The 21,311-nt window shown below is 44.8% G+C and overlaps 1 protein-coding gene across 1 annotated transcript in view; it reads left to right on the top strand.

The window, feature by feature from the left end:
- Positions 1-21,311, top strand: part of TMCO4 (transmembrane and coiled-coil domains 4) — a 38,158-nt gene that overhangs the window by 1,956 nt on the left and 14,891 nt on the right. Inside the window, exons 2-12 of the mRNA XM_040084839.2 lie at positions 860-1,041; positions 1,436-1,610; positions 5,525-5,552; positions 7,461-7,593; positions 11,255-11,352; positions 11,842-11,985; positions 12,496-12,615; positions 13,920-14,084; positions 14,556-14,692; positions 16,130-16,214; positions 19,883-20,000. Of these exons, the coding sequence (XP_039940773.1) occupies positions 866-1,041; positions 1,436-1,610; positions 5,525-5,552; positions 7,461-7,593; positions 11,255-11,352; positions 11,842-11,985; positions 12,496-12,615; positions 13,920-14,084; positions 14,556-14,692; positions 16,130-16,214; positions 19,883-20,000 (1,379 nt within the window). The 5' untranslated portion in view covers positions 860-865. The remainder of the gene's footprint in view (positions 1-859; positions 1,042-1,435; positions 1,611-5,524; positions 5,553-7,460; positions 7,594-11,254; positions 11,353-11,841; positions 11,986-12,495; positions 12,616-13,919; positions 14,085-14,555; positions 14,693-16,129; positions 16,215-19,882; positions 20,001-21,311) is intronic.

Here is a 21,311-nt window from a genome sequence, read left to right as displayed (position 1 = left end):
GAACTATAAAATTAAATGAGTGATTTGGACCCCTTAGAAACTGGTTGGATCTTAAGGAAATCGGTAGAAATTCCAGGTGATGTCAGCGAGCCCTGGAGCAGGTTGTAACCCAGGTTGAATTTGAAATGAGCTGTTGTCACCTCTGCCCGAGGTCTCAGTTTGCTGCTGGCACCATCAGGGGAGCAGCTGGAAGCCCTTCACTTGGATGTGCACAGCTACACTCTGAAAAAATATCTTGCCCCAGCTCAAGGTCTGTGTGGTGCAGGGATTTTATTTTTAGGGAAAGAGCTTTGGCAGGTTGTACAGAGGAGGAATATTGCAAGCAAGCACAGCAGTGACCGTGGGACACATCAAAGTCCTCAGAGGCTGCAGCTGGACACAACTTCCCTAATGCTGCCAGCAAAACAAACAGGAGCAATTTGGGCTGAGGACGAGAGAGGAAAATTATTTCCCAGGCAGCTGTACTGGTCCCTGTACCAGGTGCAGAGCTTTTGTTTTCATATCATTTTTGCAGTAAATGTGGCACCGATAGGCCTGAATGGAGCCCAGTCCTTTTGCATCCCAAAGGGAACTTGTCCTTTTGCAGGTTGAAATATTTATTGTCAGCTAGTTTTGTGCAAAACATTTGTGAATTTGTGAACTGTGGTTCATCTGTGTCCTGTTTCTGTGTCTTCCTTGGTCACAGCAGTGTGTTGGGGTCAATAGACAAGCTAGACCTGGCCAGACTTGACTTAAATTCCAGTATTAAGTACGGCAGTAAAAACAAAGGCAAATTTGTCTCCTCACTTCCTGGTTTGCAACTGTTTGCTGTTGTCTGGTGGGGTTTTTTTATGCTGCTTTTTCCTCCTTGAACTTGCAGGTGAAGATGGCTGCGGAGGAGAAGAAAGGCTGGGCTTCAAAACAGCAAGAAGAGGCTGAGCGTGGTGGGGAGAGGGAGCCGTGTGTGCTCCTGGGCCGGCAGCTGGGTGAGCCCGGGAGATTCGCGTACGCGGCGCTTTGTGGGATATCCCTTGCCTGGCTGTTCCCTGAAAACGAGCAAAGGTACGAGTGGGGCCAGGGCTGGGCAGGGCAGGTGGATTTGGGGTGTTGGCTCAGCCAGAGCTGGTATCAGACTCCGTGCAGGGTCTTCTGAAGTTGGGGGAGTGGAAGATTCTCTCTTGCACCCGTAAGACTTTTAAAATTCAGCACAAAACGCATCCATTAACAGTGCAGACATCAAAGCATGTTCTGAAGCAAGGTCTAGCCCCACTCAGATTGTTTCCTTGTTTATTTAGCCAGTTTGTTTAGCAATTCACCTTCTGCTGACTCCTGATGCTTCGATTTTTCTCTGAACCAATGTTTGAAACCAAGGACTGCTCAAAGCTCTAAAAATACCCAGTTGTGGAGCCTCGAAACATCCATGTGTGAAGGCTTAACTGCTTCTATTGCCTTACAGCTCCTTCAGGAGAGAATTCATCAAGGGCTTTGTGAAGTGGCTGGACCTGCCTGATGCCGTCTTACCTGCCATGACAGCCTTTGCTGATGGCTTAGGAGGTGAGGGCACAGAAACTTTCACTGAAATTTTGCTGAAGGATCCCATCTTGAAAGAAAATCCACTTCTCATTACCCAGGTAAGTCCATGTCCTCCCCTTGCCCTTGTTTGCTTTGCAAAAGTGGTTTGTCATATCTGTCTGTTTGCAGCTGAAGTGCTGTTTGTGCAGTCAGGGAAATAAAGCCAATATTTCTGATAGGCATTTATTTATAAGCAGCTGTGGAGGGACTGGCAGTCTATCCATAAAGAGCTCATGAAAGTGCTGAACATGTAGCATGGCCACTGTCTGCTGAGTTGTGTCTTTGATGGCTTCACTCTACAGAAGAGAGAACTGACAAAGTTTTTACTTTGATTGTGTTACTGCAGTGGTCTCCATTCATACACAAGTTGTACAGATTTTAGTGACACCCTGAACACAGTATACCTGATTTTCACTTGTTTCAAAGCCCCTTCCCCATATATGTATCACAAACCACCTCCACATATATACTTCTAGGAGCATGATTTCCAAAGTCTTTTTCCCAGAGTACACTTTGACCAGAAGCAAATTGTTGTGACTGTATTTTCTTCGACTGAGGAAGTGAGACTGGGACTGCTCCATAGCACTCTCTAAAAGCTGATGGCAAGATAAAAGAGGTGAAGCATTTTGGCAGAATTTGCTTCTGCTGGGGAAGATCTCTCCTCATCCAACCCCGTGTTATGGCATGCAGGGTGAAAGGAGCATTAGGCTGCTGCTTGGTGCCACACAGAGCGTGGGCACCGTCGCCCTGTGCCGTGTCACCCTGTGCCAGACACCCAGCGTGCAGCCAGAGCTCTGGTATTGATTGATTAAGGGCTATCACACACTCACCTTGAGCGATGGCCTGGCAGAGCAGCAGATGTGAGAACTTGTCTGTGTTAGGGGAGATAAGAGAGCAGTGAACTTCTCTGGTCATCACGACCAGCTCCCATGTACTTAGCCACCTTTTCCTGTCTACTGTCAGTCCGTGAAAGGCATCAGAGGATCTGCTCCTGGGCCAAATGTTCCAGTGCCCAAAGTCCTACAGCAGTACAAGGACAGCAACAGAGATGTTAATTAATAATTTAGAACAGATCTTGTAAAAGAAGAGTGGCTCTTTGGATGCCGTTTCCTCAAATTCAATATGTCTACGCTCATTCTTTCTGCCTTGATGTGCTTCCTGTGTCATTTCCCCCATTCTCTCTGCCTCAGGATGGATTCTTTGCATTGAGGCAGGTTTTATTACATTACTACTGAATTTATGAGGCTGAAATTTGGCTCGTGCTTGCTCCAAGCTTATGCTGGATGAGGGCTCCATGTGCTCGTACAAAAGTGGCTCTGGATCAACAGAGGCACATGGGATTTTGCTCTGACTCAGGAATCTGAAGATATCCCCTGGATTTGGGTGGAATACAGAAACCATAGACAACTTTGATCTGTTGGAAACAGAGATGAGGAATAACTATCAGTCTAATGCCACAGCAGCAATCCCTTGCACAGTCATCTGCATGTGGGCAGGGTGATTGATTTTGTCTGAGGAGAGCCAGAATGAAAGACTTCAGCAGAGCAAGGCAGTAGAGGTGTGCCTGGAAAAAAACCCACTAGTGTCTGGGAAATGTCAGCAATAAGCTGAGATCAGCTTTTTCCTTCTTACCTAGAAATAAACAAGCTACGGGACGAAGCGTTGTGAATTATTGATCTCTTGTTTTATGGTGCTTATGCTTCCTTATATTCAGCTGCTGCTGACGCAATATTTACTGTTTATTAAGTATCTGCATAAATTGCTCGGCGTGTTCAGTGGCAGGGCCTTGCTGTCAGTAATGCTGCATTTTTGAAGGCCCTTCGTCTCAAAGGAGCTGAAGGGATGATCCATGAGGTTAGGAGATTAGATGTGAGCTCACCATTGATTCAATGAACATCTGAGGATTATGGATTGTTGTCTTTGTGTTCATTGCAGATGACTAATACAGGCAGATGGTGGTAACTGAATCCTTTAAAGACAGTAGTCATAGCAGGCTGTGGGTGTGGTATGGGAAGGCAGTGCAATAAAAGAGGTGTAGAAGCAGTGTTAGGTGATAAAACATTGAAAATTCTTATTATGAATACTTTTTTTTTGCTCTCAACATACTTAGAATGCCCACTTTCCAGGGGTTTTCTAACCACATTCACCTCAATGTGGTTTTGGGGCTCTCTGTTGTTGAGGAAATGGGTTTTGAACTTACATCAACTCAGAAAAAGCTGGCAAAGACTGAATAAAGATTCCCTTCTTTTGTAAGACTTCTCAGTCATATGGGTGGTTGTCTTGTTGTAGTTTTCATGGAGATTCAAAACACTGACTTCACAATAAGGCTGCAATGCAACAACTGCTGCTTAGGGAGGAAAACAAACCAGTTGTGAACGAATCTAATCACTGCTGGTTGGATTCCAGCTGCCTGCCTATGCAGTATGTGCACAGCCTCAACTGCAGCCTAAATTTGAGAGTTCTAACTGGCACAGATGCCATAAAAACAGTTGTTCCAGTTTATCCCCTGATTACCTACCTGCATCCCTGACCTATTAAAAGGCACGTGTGTACGTGCTTCGGCCACATTTATGTGGGCTGCTTTGATACGAGGTGCCACAGGTGATACCGGGCAGACAGGACTGGACCTGTGTCACAGCCCCGATTCCCTGAGCCTCACACAGGGAGAGTTTATTGCCCACAAACCATCACCCTCTTCCAGAGAGTGCTTACATCAATCCCTGGAAAACTGTGGAAACAAAGTCACAAGCTTCACCTCATTCTAGAATCAAGGTCCTTTGCTTGGTCAGCTTCTTGCTCGAGGCTCCCAGCCCTGCACCTTCTGCTGGGCTTTGACACCTCTGGGCCAGCCCTTCCCCCAGAAATGCACCCAGAGTGGAGGTGATGGTGCCCACACAGCTGATCCCTGGGCACTCCCAGTACTCAGGCCTTGGGAAACCAGTTGCATCCCTCCCTCTGGACTGGTGTCTCCAATTCCCACTTCCCACCAGGCAGCCTGGGGAGCAGTCTGCAGTTTGTCCCTCTTCTGGTTCGTCCTGCATTCTGCACTTCCCATGTGTAGGACTCTCAGATTAGAGAAGTTTTTACGATACAAACTGTGCTTGGGAGCTTACAGGCCTAATAATCATAAACTCTTTGGCAGCCTCCTACATCTTTGGCTGCATTTTTTTGTGTTCCCAGAGGGCTGAAAGGATTCCCTGTAAAATTCAGCTGTGCTGTATTTGTGTGTAGGAGAGGGAAACAGCTCAACAGACCTGGTGCTTAATGTATTCACATAAAGAGCTTAGAATTTGTCCAGTGGCAATAAAAGAGGAGAACACAGTTGTAAAAACACTGACCTCTTTTTCGTGGATTTATCCATGGAAACCATCTATTGAATTGATTTGTTTTTCCGTTTTTTAGTGGCAAAGAGCCAACACAGAAGTCAAGTCCCTCAATCTTGCCAGGCCATAAATTCTCAGGTTGTTAATTCACTTCATCCAAAAGAACTTCATGCCAGTTCAGCCTTACTGCCTAGAGCTGTGAATTCCCAGAATGCCAAAGGAGATGGGGGCCATTAGAGGAACATTCAAACCTGTTAGTGATGTTGCATATGTGAGTGCATATGACTATGGGGAGCAGGAGGCATTAGTGTGGGAGGATTAGAGCCCTGTTCCTCCAAACTTTGAAGGCTGGTGTAAGATCAGGATCATAACAAAATATCAAAAAATGTGGGATGCCTCAGCATATAGCAAGCATTATCTGCTTCTATCCAGCCCTTTGTAGTGGCCTTTGGAGAATTTTGGACTGGTTTTGCTCTGTGCTGCCTCACTGAATTTAACTTTCTGCTTCCCACTCATGAACAGAGCTGCTGCAGTAATTCAGTCACTCTGATGGGTTTTATGCCTTCATTTTGATCCCTCCAGACCTCCAAAACCAAAACAATTCAATTTTAAATTGAATATTCTTTTTTCTTTTTTTTTTTTCTTTTTAGGACCTCTTATCTTTCTCTCTTCAAGATGGTAAGTTTACTTAGCGTTTATTCTTTGTACAAATAATATAGTTGAGTTTACATCTGATACTTTAAAGTGCTCAAAAAGGCACTATCCTTTTTCATCTCAGTTTCCTCTCTGGCAAAAGCTGCACACTCGTTCCCTGCATCCCCTTCAGGAAAAACAACTCTTCTATTAGGAATGGTTAATAATACCCACTGAAAATTGAACAGCTCTTCACCTCCTTACCTTCACACACCGTGCAGCAGCAAGCAGATGTAAATGGTGGTGGAATGGGGTGGTTTTTGTCCAATGTTCCCAGGGAAGCAAGTGACCTCTTCCTTTAGGAAGGCAGTAAAGCTGTTTACAAAAAAGTAAAGCTGTTTTTTTTTTACAAAAATCTCAGCCTAGAATATTTTCTGCTGGTTGCCTAAAAAAAAAAGGAAAAAAAACCCCAAAAAACAGGGCATAAATTCCAGAGTGTCCTGTGAAGTCCATTATGAATAAAAGTGATTTTTCTCATATATTATATTACACATAAAACAATTCTCTGGTTTGCAATCCATTACATGGATTAGTCTGATAAAATTAATGGAATAAAGACTGTCTGCTGAACAGAATGTTCATTTCTAAAAGAAGCCTGGATTCTATCACTACTTGCATTTTTTAAATCTCTGTGTTTTAACATGTTCTCACAGGAAAGAACTCACTGGTTGCTGATTAGCCTGTTGCACTGCAGAACAAAACACGTTTTGTTCTCGCTATATTTTTAATGGAAAATTGACAAGTCGGTTATTGCAAAACCGCTTATTCTGTGAAGCTGGGATTTAGGAGAAATATCTTTCCAAGCCTTGCTGCCTTTCCACCAGGCTGGTGAGCAGTGCCAGCAGATAAAAAAACAAGAAGGAGGCTCATTACACCTGCCTGGACTTGCAGGATGTGCCACATTTTGGGAAGGAGTAAAGATAAATCCTGTCCTCATTTCTCCACTAAGCAGAAACCTGGTCAAGCGTGTCATTAAAGGTCACAGAATTAGCATGGTATCTTGGTAATGATGGTAATAAATAAACAATCTTAATAGATGACCCAATGCCATATTGGATCTACGTGCAGAGGGTATCAAACACTCTTTGTAATTGAGTCTTGCTGGTATCTTCACCCGCCCTGAGAGAAGCAATTGTGGTTTTCATCCCAGAGTGCACCAAGAACCCTTTATAAAAGCCAAGCATCAGGAAGCAGTAGGTGCTGCTGAGAGAAACACATCTAAAAAGCCATAAAAAAGCAAGAGTTGGCACAAATGATTTAAAATCGATTAATTGGAGGTGTCTTTTCTTCTAAGATGTCTTTTCTTCAAGAACACCTGCTTACAAAACTGGGGGTGATCAGTTCTGTTGCCTGACGTTGTCTGAGTGCCCTGTCCACTCCTGCATCTCCAGCAGGGAGTGTAAAAGCTAACGTTTGTCCGTGGTGCTGCTGGGGGAGCTGGTGTGTAACTTTACATTCCTGAGTGCCTGTTGTTGCCACCAGAGAAGGAGGTAAAGCTTTTGCACAGAGGTGCATTTTTACAAAATGCCGCCTTTCCTGCACTGGTGCAGTCGAGGTGGGCTGTGCCCACACTGAATTTGATGTTTGCAGTTAACAGTGGCCCTGCTGCAGCATTTCTCTGTTGAAAAGTTGCCAGCAGGCCTCTACCACAGAGGATGGAGACCAAAGGGTCTGAGATCCTTTTCCTACCGCAGGGGCATTACCTGGTGTGGTGGCTCTGTTTGCAGGGAAGAGGGATTTTCCATTTATCAGCCTCTTCTCATGTTCCTGGAAGAAAAAGAGGGCTTGGAGGAAGGAGCTGCTGTGTGACACATTCCTTGTGTACTCTGCTCCTTAACTAAACTGTGTGATCAGGCTGGTCAGACTGATTTCCTGGGCTTTTCTCTCTTCAAGGGTCCTATGATGCTCGAGCCAGGGTGTTGATCTGCCGTGTCAGCAGGCTGCTGAGAATTCCCTTGGAAGAGCTGGAAGTCCTGGAGGAATCTCTGCTTGAGAGCCTGAAGGAACAAAAAGAGGAAGAGTCAGAGTAAGAACATTTGGGTTGATATGAGATCAAAAAACACTGCCAGTGCTTAAAAACTTAGCAGTAATTACTCGTGCCTAAGTCCAGTCTCTGATTATTCCCCACATGGCTCTTACTGTAATCATTTATGGCTTGATTAGGGTTGCAGAGCCCTCATAGCACTGACAAGCAGAAAAGCTCAGCAGTCTTAAAATCAGAGCTGAGACCTGGCCTTGCACACTGGTGAAGGCTGTTCTGCACTGAGCTGCCCCCTTTCCTCCTTCCAGTTGCCTCTCAGAGCCTGTAGATTTTGCATAAATGCATCACAAAGATCTTGTTGTCTCTTGGCCCGATATCCTTCAGACAGAACTCTTGCAGAAAGACGTTCCTGCAGATAATCAGGATTAGATCCTCAGCTGCTCATTGTGTCTGGATGTCTTTAAGCATCTTTAAGAGACAGCTGGATAACTCCTACTGAAGGGAGATTTTTGAGGCTGATTCTTCAGATACGTACAGACCTGGCTCTTAATTCTATGTTATTAACAGAGGATTCATTCTTGGTATCTATAAGAAATGTAGAATCATTATATTCCTCTCATCAGGCAGGAATTGTGTGACAGTTTAGCTGTATTTAAGGCAGTAACCCTGTCCATAGTGGACTTTCAAGGGAAATATTTTTACCTGTCAACTCAGCAAACGGGTCATGAGATCACCCTGAATGCTAATAAAGTCTTTAATCAACACCCTTGCCATGGTTCAGCTCAGCTATTACCATGGGGTCCAGCATGTGATGGGTATCTTCCAGTAACAGCTGTATTTAAATAAATGCTTAACTTTATAGCACACTGTAAAAAGGGAAAGCCAGAATAATCTCAAAGATCGTGGATTGCTAAACGTTTGGTGTGCAGGAGCAAGGGTTGGTATTAATGGGGACGGTTTTGCTGTAGTTTGTACAAACAGACTCAGTGCTGGGCCTTTAAGCTGTGTCTGATAACGGTGAAAGAACAGCGTGGATTTCTGACCCTGCTGCCAGCCCAGTGGGGTTCCTGTGTGCCTGCTGTGGGGACAGCCAGGGGTTCCTGTCTTGTCCTGTCTTGTCCTTTGCCCAAATTGCAGCCTTGGGAGTAAATGTATGTTGGAAAAAAGAAAAAGAAAAATCCTTACGGTGAGAGGAGCCCAAGACCGCAGTGCAAACTCATCGTTATTGCTGTGCCAAAACAAGGCTGAGATTTGTGGGGAACGGATGACCCTTTCTTTGGTTTGAAGTCAGGAGTCAATGGGGAAAGGAAGCAAAATATAAATCTGCCACCACCTTGACCTCACAGATTTTGGAGCTGGGAACACCCTCATGTGCTTGGGATGCTGCCAGCTTGGACCAGCAAGATGTTTTGGAGCAGAAATAACCAACCAGGGGTTTGGCAGCTCCTGCACAGGTGTTTTTACTGATATTTGTTAACAGGAGGTTTTGCTCCTGCCTTTGGTGCTGTGGATATGTTGGATTGAGACCCAGAACCTACAAGATTAAATGTACAGTCCTTTAAAGAATAATGCTCCAACTACTTAAATCTGTGTTAGTTGCTCTGACCTGCTGGTGAGAACCTTTCTTTCGTACACAGTTCTATAAGAAACTGGAAAACATCACAACATTTGCTTGCTAATGCGTGCTCCTGCCACTTTTCCATATTGGAAAATGACCTGAAATTCCCCATAACAATCTCTCTGAACGTAATTTGTGGTTCAGGCAAGAAGCTGCCCATCTGAGCTCAATGAGGATAGAGAAATACCAGAAGCAGCAGTTAATTACAGCGATGGATAAAAGCAGTCTGGTAATCCAGTGATAATGGTAATGGAGGAGCCATTAGGAAGCAGCTGCTGGCAGCTCCAGAGGGGAGGCAGTGACAGGCAAAACTTCTCCTTTTATTTACTGCGTTGGCAGGCAGGATTTAGCTGCCGCTCTCTTTCTCCCCACATAGCTCAAACTGCTCATTATCCCAACTGACTCCAGGTTTGACATGTTGCAGCTCTCTTGTTATTCTCAGCCTGAGACACAGTGCAGTGACTGTAAAAGCTGATGAACCTCGTGTAGAACAGAAATTGCTGGGTATTGCCAGCTTAGGTGTGAACAGCCTGGCTGCAGCACTCGTGTAAAGAACTCCAGGAGCAATTTTATCCAAAGCCAAGCATTCAGACTGGTGACTAAGGCACAAAGTAGAGCATTTTGAAAGGATGAGAGGAAATGGCCTCAAGCTGTGCCAGAGGGGATTCAGGAGGAGTTTCTTCATGGAAAGGGCTGTCAGGCATTGGAAAGGGCTTCCCATGGAGGTGGTGGAGTCCCCATCCCTGGAGGTGTCCAAAGAACAACTGGATGTAGCACTCAGTGCTCTGGGCTGGGTGACAGGTAGGGATCAAGCTTGGACTTGATGGTCCTGGAGATCTTTTCCAGCCTCACTGATTCCGTGGTTTTCTGATAGCCAAACCCTGTTTTGTCCATGGGGCTGTAGGAGTGGCTGTGGTTGTGCAGGAATTGGAGGGGTGTTGCTCTCTGCAGACACCACGTTTGCAGCTGGTAATGAGCTCTGGGTTTTTGGAGGGTCTCTGTGGAGACAAAGTCTCTGTGACGTGCAGGTCTGTGGGAGTTCTGCCAGGGAGTGCAGTGACTCAGGGATTTCACCCACTGAGCTCCACTCTCCTCCTGCTGCGCCTCACAAAGCTGCATATTGTTTGGGACTCGTGTAAAATTGTCTTAATCAAAATTACAGCGTGCTTAGGGGGTTCCAGGAAGGATTAAGCAATTATATGGATAACGAAAGTCCAAAATTAGGCTAGGATTAACAGGGAAAATATCCAAGTTTGGAAGCAAGATAAATTGTCACGTTTCAAGGCCTGGATTAACTGCTGTATAAACAGGCCAAAAGGAACCTTCCTCTGGAAACAACTTATCCCAGATCCCTCTGTTTCTTCCATTTTCCACTGAAATTGAAGCATTTCTTGTAAGAGAGAAAGCAAAGACACTGGGGAGAAGTCAAAAGCAGTGGCTAATAAGTGGTATTTGTTCCTTTTATGTTTATTTACCTTCTTCTGGTAAGCTTGTTAAAATACAGCTTAAATGCACACTGATGACTCTGTTTAATTCCTATTATATTATTATATTGTGATGTGCAATTAGAAAGCAGCTCAAAGTAAACACTGCTGTTGGAAAACAGTTTAATTGCATCTCTGTTGGTTAGCACAAATTACCCCTATTCCCTTTTATTTCAAACATTTTTCCCTGTTTCCTCTTAGCTTTCTTGTGGGTTTTTTAGGACACTTAGGCAGCATATAGTTAATGAAATGCCTTTAATATTTGTTTCTCTTTTTTTTTTTTTTTGTTTTTTTTTTACAAGCTTCAGCCCTGTTAGGAAGGGTGTCCTGAGTAAGTAATATCTGTTGGCTTTTGTCAGCAATTAAATCTGTTTCAATTCAGATTTGTTTCAATTTAAATCTGTGGTCCATTTAATCCATTCAATTTAAGTCTCTAAACCCATGCTCATAAATCTCAGTGTGCTGTCACAGTCCACACCTGCATGTTCCTCTTTACTGTTCCTGGGAGGGAAGTTACACCAAGGAGAATAAAAGCAGATTCCAACGCAGTATTGTTATCCGTTGGGCTTTTCCCTTAGTTTTTGTGCTTTTAATCCCCCCACAGAACTGCAGAAGTCTCAAGGAAAAAGAAGGAAAGAAGGAAAAAGCTGAAGAGATACCTGCTGATCGGTCTGGCAACTGTTGGGGGTGGAACAGTGATTGGTGAGGCTGCCCTTGGCATTCTGGGGACACAGCACCAGGGACAGAGAGAGGTCTGACTCCTAGAGAAGTATTTTCAGCCCCACAAAAATAAACATGAAAGATTTAGCTGGAAAAATTATTCCAGTGTAGCTCCACTAGCTGGGGGAAATATTAAACTCAGGTTGTCACGCTTAAAAATGTTTTCTCCTTCTTTATGAGAGGATCAGATCTTCAACTCTGAAATCTAAAGTGTGAGATTAGATTAATTTTTCCTGAGAGAACAGAGCACAGCTCACCCTGGATCACCACAAAGTCTTCCTTTGACTTTAAAATCGTTCTTTATTTTTCTGGAGTCGAAGAATTTGGGCAGAGATTCAGGGCCCGGGGAGGGTCTCAGGAAGCCCCTTTATTGTTCCAACAGCAGTAGCAGCACTCTCCCAGCTCAGGGGAGTGCCTGCCTGGGGTTTTTAAGGGATAATAGTTTGGTGATACCTCTTGCTGCATCCTCAGGTCTGACAGGAGGCCTGGCTGCCCCTCTGGTTGCTGCAGGAGCTGCCACGATCATTGGGAGTGCTGGAGCAGCTGCTTTAGGATCCACTGCTGGGATTGCTGTCATGGCATCCCTTTTTGGAGCAGCAGGAGCTGGTCTTACTGGTAAGAGAGTGGCCACATCATTCTCAGCCACTGGGGCACAGGGTCATGTCTGCAAACACAGTTAATGACCCCACTGAGCTCTCTGAAGAGTGAGGGAATGATTTGAGGTGTAATTTGTGAGATTTTTGTCTCAGTGCTGATTAAGGTACTGTGTAGCCCCTGGTGACCAAATAGGGAAAGAATATTTGTGGTGTGTGGTTAATGAAGGAAATGAAAACTTGCTGCTCTGGGTTAGAAAGATGCTGCCATGGAGAAAAGCAGCTGTTACAGAAAAAAAAAAAAAAAAAACAAAAAAACCCCCTTCTGCTGGATTCTCTGAGATCACACAAGCTCAGAAAGATCATGTTGGCTCCTTCCCAAGCTACCAGTAATGCATGGGCTGACTGAGGGCTTTGGAAAGGAAAAAAAAACAGATTATCCAGTTATTTCCTTAACAAACTCCTCCTATTAGCAGAGGGTGTCCTTTCTGTGCCACCTCTGAGCCATGTGTTTCTTCCTGGCTGTGTGTAGGATACAAAATGAAGAAACGCGTGGGAGCCATAGAAGAGTTTGAATTCCTCCCACTCACTGAAGGGAGGCAGCTCCACATCACCATAGCAATCACTGGATGGCTGTGCACTGGCAAATATGGTAAGAACATGATGAAGAAGCTGCGAGGAGCTCCAGGAGCCGTGGCTGTGTCCCACTCCAGGCTGTGTTTGTGCTCACAAAGCACCGTGTCTGCCCCGCATTTCCGTGGCACGGTAACTGAACCACGTCAGTGCGAGAGTTTGCAACCCAATCTGCATTCCCAGGCAAACAGAGGAATAAAAAAGAGGGCATTAAGCTGGTGGTGATAGCAGGTCTGGGAGCAGCCATGGCAGGATTGTTGCTGTTAGGAACCGTTGCATGGTTTTGCCACAAAAGGCCTGTTTGGGAGATGATTGCCAGCACTAGTACGAAGTGTCTCTGAGACCTTATGTTTATCCTCCAGGAATTAACGAAAAATAGTGTGGTTTTGCTCCCTCTGTATCTGCCAGCTAATGAGGTTTATTGGCAAGAAAGTTCTGTCAAGTAAATCCTGTTAAGCACAGCACTCCGGAGGTGACTTGCAGGGTAAACCTTGAAAAGTCTGTAGTGCTTTATTTTCCAGTGTAGCTTGTCATATAAAATATGTCACCTGTCTGCTAATGTGCTCAGCAACCTGACTAGGCAGCTGCCAGCTTATTGAGAAGCACTATAATTAACTGTGGATGTCATTAATGCAGAAGGATGTCTCGCCCTGTCACTTGCCAGGCTGCAGTTTGCTGTCAGGGGGAAGTTCTCACTTTGCAGTGCTGTGCTTTGGCATCTCTCGTCTGCTTGCCAGAGGTCCAAATCCTCAGGGCTGGAGGGCTCCCAGGCACAGTTAGAGAGGCAAGTGTGTCCCTCCAGGAACCTTTTTGTGTCTGTTTGCCCTTAAAAGGGAGTTACAGATGACACACATTCTTCTTCCATAACGAGCAATCTGCTAGAATGTTTTAAAGAGCAAAACTAGGGTTGTCATCCATTTTCCTCCTTAGGGCAGTGTCTGTCTGTGTACACATTCCTTCAAAGAGAGGGACTGAGGACAGGAGTTTTCTGGAATTTGCCACCTTGTGATTTTGGAGGTGCCAGTAGTTGCCAATCCACGTGTCCCCAAATAAGAGACACCACTGTGGGGATCTTGTGTCACTTTGATCAGCAGCTGCCTCAACCTGACCTGCATTGTCTGAGGAAGGAGCAGTGTGGGAAGGCTTTTCATTAATTAAGATGACAGTTCTGCTCTGCCCTTCAGTGTTGATCTGTCATTACTAGCATTGCTAGAACATTCCAGTGTCCAGGTTCTGTTCTGATCCTCTGTTGGGCTCCTCTTGCCAGGAATCAGCCATTGTGTTCTCTCCAAACATGAATTCAGTCTTTGCAACCTTTCCCAGGGAGCTTCACCGCCCCGTGGAGCAGCATGCTGCACTCCAGTGAGCAGTACTGCCTGGCCTGGGAATCCAAGTACTTGATGGAGCTTGGCAACGCCTTGGATTCCCTGCTCAATGGTTTTGTGAACATGATGGCTCAAGAAGCCCTAAAATTCACTGTCTTGTCAGGTAAGAAACGGAATCCTATTGAATCTGCTTGAGTGGCTCTTGTGCGGTTTCAGTGTTAAAGGAACTTTTAAAGAAGGAATGTTTTGGAGGAGGCATTGCTGGCATAGCCCAGCAGAAGTGACCTAAGAACCTCTTCTACCACACCTGTAATTTAGCTGTGCTTTCCTGGACTCCTGAGCCACCGTGTCATTGCGTCATTCTGTTAAAAGTTACAGCTGGAAACACCTTCCTTCACGTGTGACTCTTCATTTCCCCGTGTTACTACACATTTACTGCTGTACAGAAACCTCCCAACACGCAGGTTACAGTCAGAACATCAGATTCCTTCTTATCTGTAGCCCAGCAAAACATTTCTCAGCACAGCTCTTGGGAAAGAAGAGCTGGAAATTACATAAGCTCCTAGGCTTAGCCTGTGACTTCAGTGAACTCTCTTGATTTGGATGTGTTCTAAGAAAGCTCTGTGTGCTGCAGGCATTGTGACAGCCTTGACTTGGCCAGCGTCTCTCCTGACCGTTGCCAGCGTCATTGACAACCCCTGGGGAGTGTGTCTGCATCGCTCTGCAGAAGTGGGCAAACACCTGGCGCACATCCTGCTCAGCCGACAGCAGGTAACTGGCCGCAGTTGTCCAGGAAAAACGGCTGCGAGGGAGTTGCCCCGGGGAGGTGAAGCTTTATGGTCATGCTGGTTAAATGGTATCTTTCTAGGGAGACCAAAATTAATTGAACATCTCAGAGAGTGCTGCATGTGACCAGCAGGTACCTCACTCACTGGGGAAAAGGAGGAAGGTCCCAAGTGGATCAGAGGAATCCTGCTGAGATTTGTTCCATTTAACTTAAAGCTTTTCTCAGTGAGGAGGAAGAGATCCAGGTCATAAATGACCCGTGGCTTAACCATGTCACAACACAGCCAGGCCTGCTGGAAGTCAGAGAGCAGGAGGTGAGGATGGGTGAAAAGGAAAGGAGAATACAAAGTGTTAAAAATATTTATTGGTCATCAAGAGGCACTAGCAAAACAACCTGAGAGAAAAGTGGGTGGCAGCCAATGCCCAGTGAGCCGTGGCTTTGCCTACAGAGAAGAGGAACTGACAGAAGTCTCTAAAAAGGCTTGAAAATAGACATTTCTGCCCCCCAGGAGCCTGCCATCACTTGCTGGGCCAGCACTGGGTTTTGCTGGCCGTGTTTTTGTCTCACACCAGTCACTGCTGATTGCAGAGGAGCCTGAGGCCCCAGAACTGTGTGTCCCAGCAAGGTGGAACAGCAGAGCAGGACCAAACTTGATTTCTCATAAAACCCCAGTCCTAGAAAACTCAATAAACTTTATTTCATACAAGCCCTTTCTTTTGCTACGGAGCATTTGTTCCTGCCTGTTAAGCATTTGCTGTTGTGAAAACACACATTCCAGTGTGCTGGAGAGCCTAAAACTAGTTAATGAGATGTCTGGGGTGTCCATCACACACACCTGCTCCCTGGATATTACAAAGACCATTTTTCATTGATGTTGGGATTAGGCTCCCTTTAATCTTACAGAAAATCTTATTAGGCTGCTCAAAATAAAAGCTTAAAGCTTAAAAGCCACATCATTTTTTATAACCATCACATGCTGCTGCTGTCACTCAGCCTGAAATCTGGAAGTGGTCAGTATTTTTGTATTAGGGCTTCTTCTGTGTATTGAAACATTTCTAGGAAAATTTCGTTCCCTGAATGAGGTTTTCATTTGGAAATTTCAAACCAACTACAGCATCTGTTTTAGTTCTGTTTGAAACATCCACTTCGTTGTAACTTCTGATCATTAGATTTTTTTTTTCAGTTGATTTTCTGAAGATCAAAACCTACAAAATACTCAGATATGTAGAATTCTCCGTATTGAACTGGGCATAACTTTGAGGAGACCTGGTCCCTTTGAAGCTGACCACATTGCTCCAGCATTTCAAAGGTGGTGCACAAGCAGGTGCTCTGTGTCTCAGGCTCTCAGGGATCCCAAGCCCAGTCTCTGTTTCCAGAGAAAACATCATTTGGTGGCATTTTTTCCTCTCCTTCTTTCTCAGGGCCAGAGACCTGTCACACTGATTGGCTTCAGCCTGGGTGCCAGAGTCATTTACTTCTGCCTGCAGGAAATGGCTCAGGAAAAAGGTAACATTCGCCTTCTAACCTTTTGTTCTTTGATTTTCGTTACTCCTGGTGGAGAAATTTTTCTTCCAAGGGGAATAACACAGCTTGGTTCTTTTAGGATAGGACAAAAAAAAAAAAAAAAACAAAAAAAACAAAAAAAACAAAAAAAACACAGAGTTTTAAATGCCTTTGGAGCCAAATTCTGCTGTCATCTCCCCCGGTCTGGCAGAAAAAAAATCCAGTGTCTGCACATGAGGGGTTTCAGTGGGTTATTTTGGTCTGTAAACAACAATATGACATTTGTGATTGGTCTGGAGCTGCCTGTGCACTGCCTGATCCCAGCAGAGGATGCTTTGCCTTTCTTGGGAGCTCTCTGCAGCTCTTGTATCTGATTCCCCAAGTCCTGCCTTCCCTTTAAGTCACTGAAATGCCACTGTCATCTGCTGTTTTCATGGTAATTTTCCCTCAAAGTCAAGTAGAAAACCATCTGCCAATTTATTACCCATTGTGGTTCTGTTTATTAATAGATCTCTATTTTTAATTTATGAAAAAGAAAAAAAAGTAAAATCATTATGATCAGTTGATGGAAATTGTATCTTGGAGTTGAGTCAGCATTGAGTGTGTGCAGCCTGCCTTTCCCCCCACGTAGCAATTTAATTCATTAACCATTTAGCTTCACAATAAATCATAAATAGGGAATTTTATAAAGGAAAATGTCCAGTGAAGTCCAAGAAGGTGGGAACAGAGTCAAGGTGAGGATGGATAAGGTCAGGATTGACAGCTGTGTGCCAGAACTTCACTTCTGATTTAAGATAGACGTCCTCAAATACAGGAATTCTGTTCTCAAAATAAACCTAATCAAATCCAGAATAATCCTTCTGGAGCCAGAAGCCAGATCCTAATCTGGCCCTAGGTCTACACTTTTTGTGTCCTGAGAATGTCAAGGGCTGAGGTATTTCCAGGTTTTTATTTCAGTCTGCAGGCTCTGGAATGACACGAGCCCATAGCTCAGGGAGGAAATCCTTAGGGGTCTGGAAGGTTGGCTGCCACTCCAAAGAAATCCAAGTATCGTGGTGATGTATCAGAACAGCTCCCACCATACACAGATTTTTCAGTTCCTTAATTGAATTCTGAAAGCTGAGCTGTTTGTCAGATGAAAAGCAGCATGCTTAGCACAGATTGCCAGGGCGTTCTCACAGGCGCATTCCAGAGCAAGCCACAGAAGGAACAGAGCTGGGACCTGGGACAGCTGAGACTGATTTGGGTTTGGCCTTGTGTGTCTCACACGAAAGGAACACACGGCCTCATCATGCAGGGCTCTGTATCCAGATGGCAGTGGCATTTCTGAGGACAAATAGCTCATGATGGATTGGTCAGTGAAACACCCTGGCAGGAACTCAGACTCTGTTCAAATGCTTCTCTGCAAAGCAGTGGAATAACCTTTGGATACCTCATCACGGATCACTTCGGGAGCCAGAGCACAGCAGGTTTCCAGAAAATGCCATTATGGCAGAAGCTGGAGTCAGTGAGCCATCAGAGACACGTTACTACGTGGGAAGATCATTGCTCTGATTTCTTCATCGTGACTCCCATGCATTTTAGTAAATAATTATCAATTAGCAAACTAATGCAAATTGCTGATGTCTGTTACCACCAGAGACCGAACCTGGAAACCCAGCTGTGTGTGACAGGAGTGAGGTGTCACACTCTGGGTGTTTGGTACTGATCACAGCTCATGTGCCCGGTATCCACTGGGCTGTGATCCCTGCTGTGCTCCGTGGTGGGAATGCTGCTGCCAGCTCTGCCCTGGAACATCCGTACACAGCCAGAGCTGGATTCCAGCCCTGTTCTCCCTCCAGTCAGGACTGATGTGCTGAGGTGCTTTCCCTTTCCCACTGAGTTGCATCCCAAGGGCACAGCAAAGCCCAGCTCCCGGGATTGGTTATGGTCTCTGGGACAGCTTCTTTCTTCCACACCTTTTCTGCAGAAATCAACGTAATCAGGTTTGAACTGTGGGCTCTCATTCTCGCTCTGTTCTCACCTGCTTGGACTTGATTGGAAATTTCCCTTTATGAAACTCCTTATTCATTAGCCACTCTCTATGAGGCTAAATGGTTAATGAATTAAATTTTTTTTCCACTGCTTTTGCAGACTTTATTTTTCTTCATCATCTAAAAGATTTACGGACTGTGAAATACATTTCATTTATCTCGAGCCTCAGCTGCTCTGCAGGCCAGTGATCTGTTCCCAGGTTTCTATTCTGTCAACACTGACAGAAAATGAGCATTTTTCAGCCAAGGCTAAACTTTTTGTTGTTGTTGTTCTGAGTAAGCAATAAGCTGGACAAAGGATTGGAGGAACAAAAGCTTCCAACACCTTGCCCAAATAATCAGGATCCTGATGAATTAGCTGCTTGTTTATTCAGTTGGACATGGAATTATTCAGTTTATTCATGGACATGGAATTTAGAACCTTGGTTGGAATGAGCTTCCCATTAGCAAGGTTCTGGGTTTCCTTTTGCTTGTCCATGATTATGGGAGCAGGGCTTTATTCTTCACAGATTACACTCACAAAATTGAATTGCTCTTTACTCTTTTTCATTGATGCAAAATTTGCTCTGCAATAACAAATAACTCCAGGAGAGCTCGTTTGGATTTGTCAGGCACCGGGATTTACATGGTGGAGAAGGATGCAGGCACTGCAGGCAGCTTCAATCCTTTACTGCTGTCAGGAAACAAAGTGATTTACATTTGAAAAGTAGCCAGGCAGCACCTCTCCCTCAAATGTTAGGTTTAGCTCAGGTCTGTGGAGCCTGGTCTCCCACAGGTGCAGCACATGGATTTGGAATGTTCTGCTCATGAGTCTTCCATTTAACTGCTGTGGCATCAGAGGCTTCATCTCTCTTTACAAAGATTTATGGAAGATACTGATATATTGTTCCGGAGTTTAGGAAGGCAGCAGAGCTGCCCAATATTTCTCATTCCGTCATTATTCCTCCCGAAATTGCCCGGCTGCAGCTCTCTGCTAAGTGAGGAAGATTTATTATGCTTGCAAGTCGACATTGCTGTTCAGCAAATCAGGCCCTGGGCAGTCAGGTTACAGCAGAAGGAAATCAAACCAGTTTGACAGATATTCACTGGGTATTGGCAAATGCCTCCGTTGCTGCTGCTTCCAAATCAATATTAACAGTTTGGGATTTCCTCTGGCATGTTCAGGTCATGTTTTTCATAGAATCAGCTTTGGGAAGAGTTCCTTATGCTTCATGTATGACAACATTTGCTCACTCTTTGGGATCTCAGACCCTTTCACCTCTTTGAAAGCTCTGTGCAAGCCCACATCAGTCAGCCTGCAGAAAGACCTTCCCAGGGGTTTCCAAACCTTTCCAGAGGTTTGCTGCTTGAACAGCATCTTTCTGGGCAGAGGCCAGGCCACTTCTCCCTCCTGCCATCAGCCTGGTCCTTTGCACTGTCTGAGGATCTCAATTTTTCACATTTGCTAACTCCAGGCAAATTGTGGACACTTAAGATGCATGCAAAGTTTTATTTATGATCCTCCTTTCCATTGTTTCTGTCATTCAAATTGAAGCCACCTAAATGATGATTTTCCTGTAGTGCACATCTGAACACGCTTCATGTAAGAATATTTTGTGATCCATCTAAATCTGAGCTGTTCTGCTTTCACCTTGACAGACTCACAAGGGATCATTGAAGACGTTGTCTTCCTGGGAGCTCCAGTGGAAGGAGAAGCCAAGCACTGGAAAGCTCTCACCAGAGTGGTGTCAGGCAGGATCATAAATGGCTTCTGCAGGTCAGTGTGTGCTCAGAGCCCAGCCTTGTTAGCCTGGAAATGGTTTGGGGTGTTTGTCCCTTTCAAGCACTTTGTAAGCGCCGGTGAGCATTGATTCCCTCCAGATCCATTGGAGATGGCAGCTCCAGGAGGCACTTGGGGGCTGTTTGATGCAGCTCTTGGCTCTTTGTGCCCCTGGAAGCCCATGTAGGTCCTGTTCATAGACAGGGTTCTACCACTCACAGCCTGAAGCTGGCTCAGTGTGTCTGTGTGTGTAATCTGATATATTCTGAAGCCCCTTTGAATCTCAGCTTTGTGAGCAGGACTATAAATACAGCAGTTAAGTTCTCTGACTTAGAGAATGGGAATTAGAATCTATAAAAGCATTAAGATGCAGTTCACTTGTGGCTGCTTATGGGGAAAAAGACGTGAAAATCAAAATGGAAGGGAAGGAGCTCGAGCAAATTGAAGGGTTTTATATCTGGAATGAGTTTTTGGTCAAGATAGTCCAATGAGCAAGATATTTAACTTGCAAAGGAAGAATAGCTGGAATAGCTGTAGCAAATTTAGTAAGGATGTGAAAGAATACAAAGATTGCCTTCAAAACAAATACCAGCCTTTTAAAACCACATTTAAAAATATCTTAGAAATAGAAGCAGGCAACTGTTGTGCAGAGTTAGGGGAGCTGCTGGGTGAGAAGAGCGAGGTTCAGAGGCCCAAAACAGCTGAAGCAGTCTCAGAAAAGCTATTAAGTATTCAAGTGACAGCTTCAAACCTAATGACTGTGTCTTGGAAGACAATTGTGGCAGGAACACTGCTTGCCAGCACAATTAGATAAGGGGAAACTAAAACCAAGGAATGAAGCAGGGAAGACTTAAGAGCACGGGGAAATAAATTGAGAAATAACCAGGAGAGAAAATCAGCAAAGAACCTGCAAGTCAAGACAGTTTATAAAGCTGTGAGCCCTCGTGTCAAGGACAGGTGAAAATGCTGCTGGTTTTTTCCATGCACACATCCATATGGATGCCTGCACACGTACATGGAAGGTGGGCAAGTGTTGTGTCCCTGTGATTCTAACAGAGTGTTTTAACTTAGGAAGAATGACTAAATAAATTAATTTAAAGTATTCAAGGTTAAAACAACAAATTATCAACCCTACCTATCAGCTAGGCTGAAAAGTGTTGATTTTGTCCTCCTTGGATCCCAGGATCTTCAGGGATGCTGGATGTAAACACCATTTGCAGTGTTTCTTCCTCTGCCATAAGGAAAAGCTGCCTCCCTGGGAGTGCTCTGAGTTCCTCCAAGAAGCCATAAATTATAGAAATCATTTCC

Source organism: Hirundo rustica, chromosome 22 (genome assembly GCF_015227805.2).
Source record: "Hirundo rustica isolate bHirRus1 chromosome 22, bHirRus1.pri.v3, whole genome shotgun sequence".
Taxonomy (NCBI): domain Eukaryota; kingdom Metazoa; phylum Chordata; class Aves; order Passeriformes; family Hirundinidae; genus Hirundo; species Hirundo rustica.
Note: the sequence above shows the minus strand (reverse complement) of the source record. Positions and strands in the feature narration are given on the sequence as shown.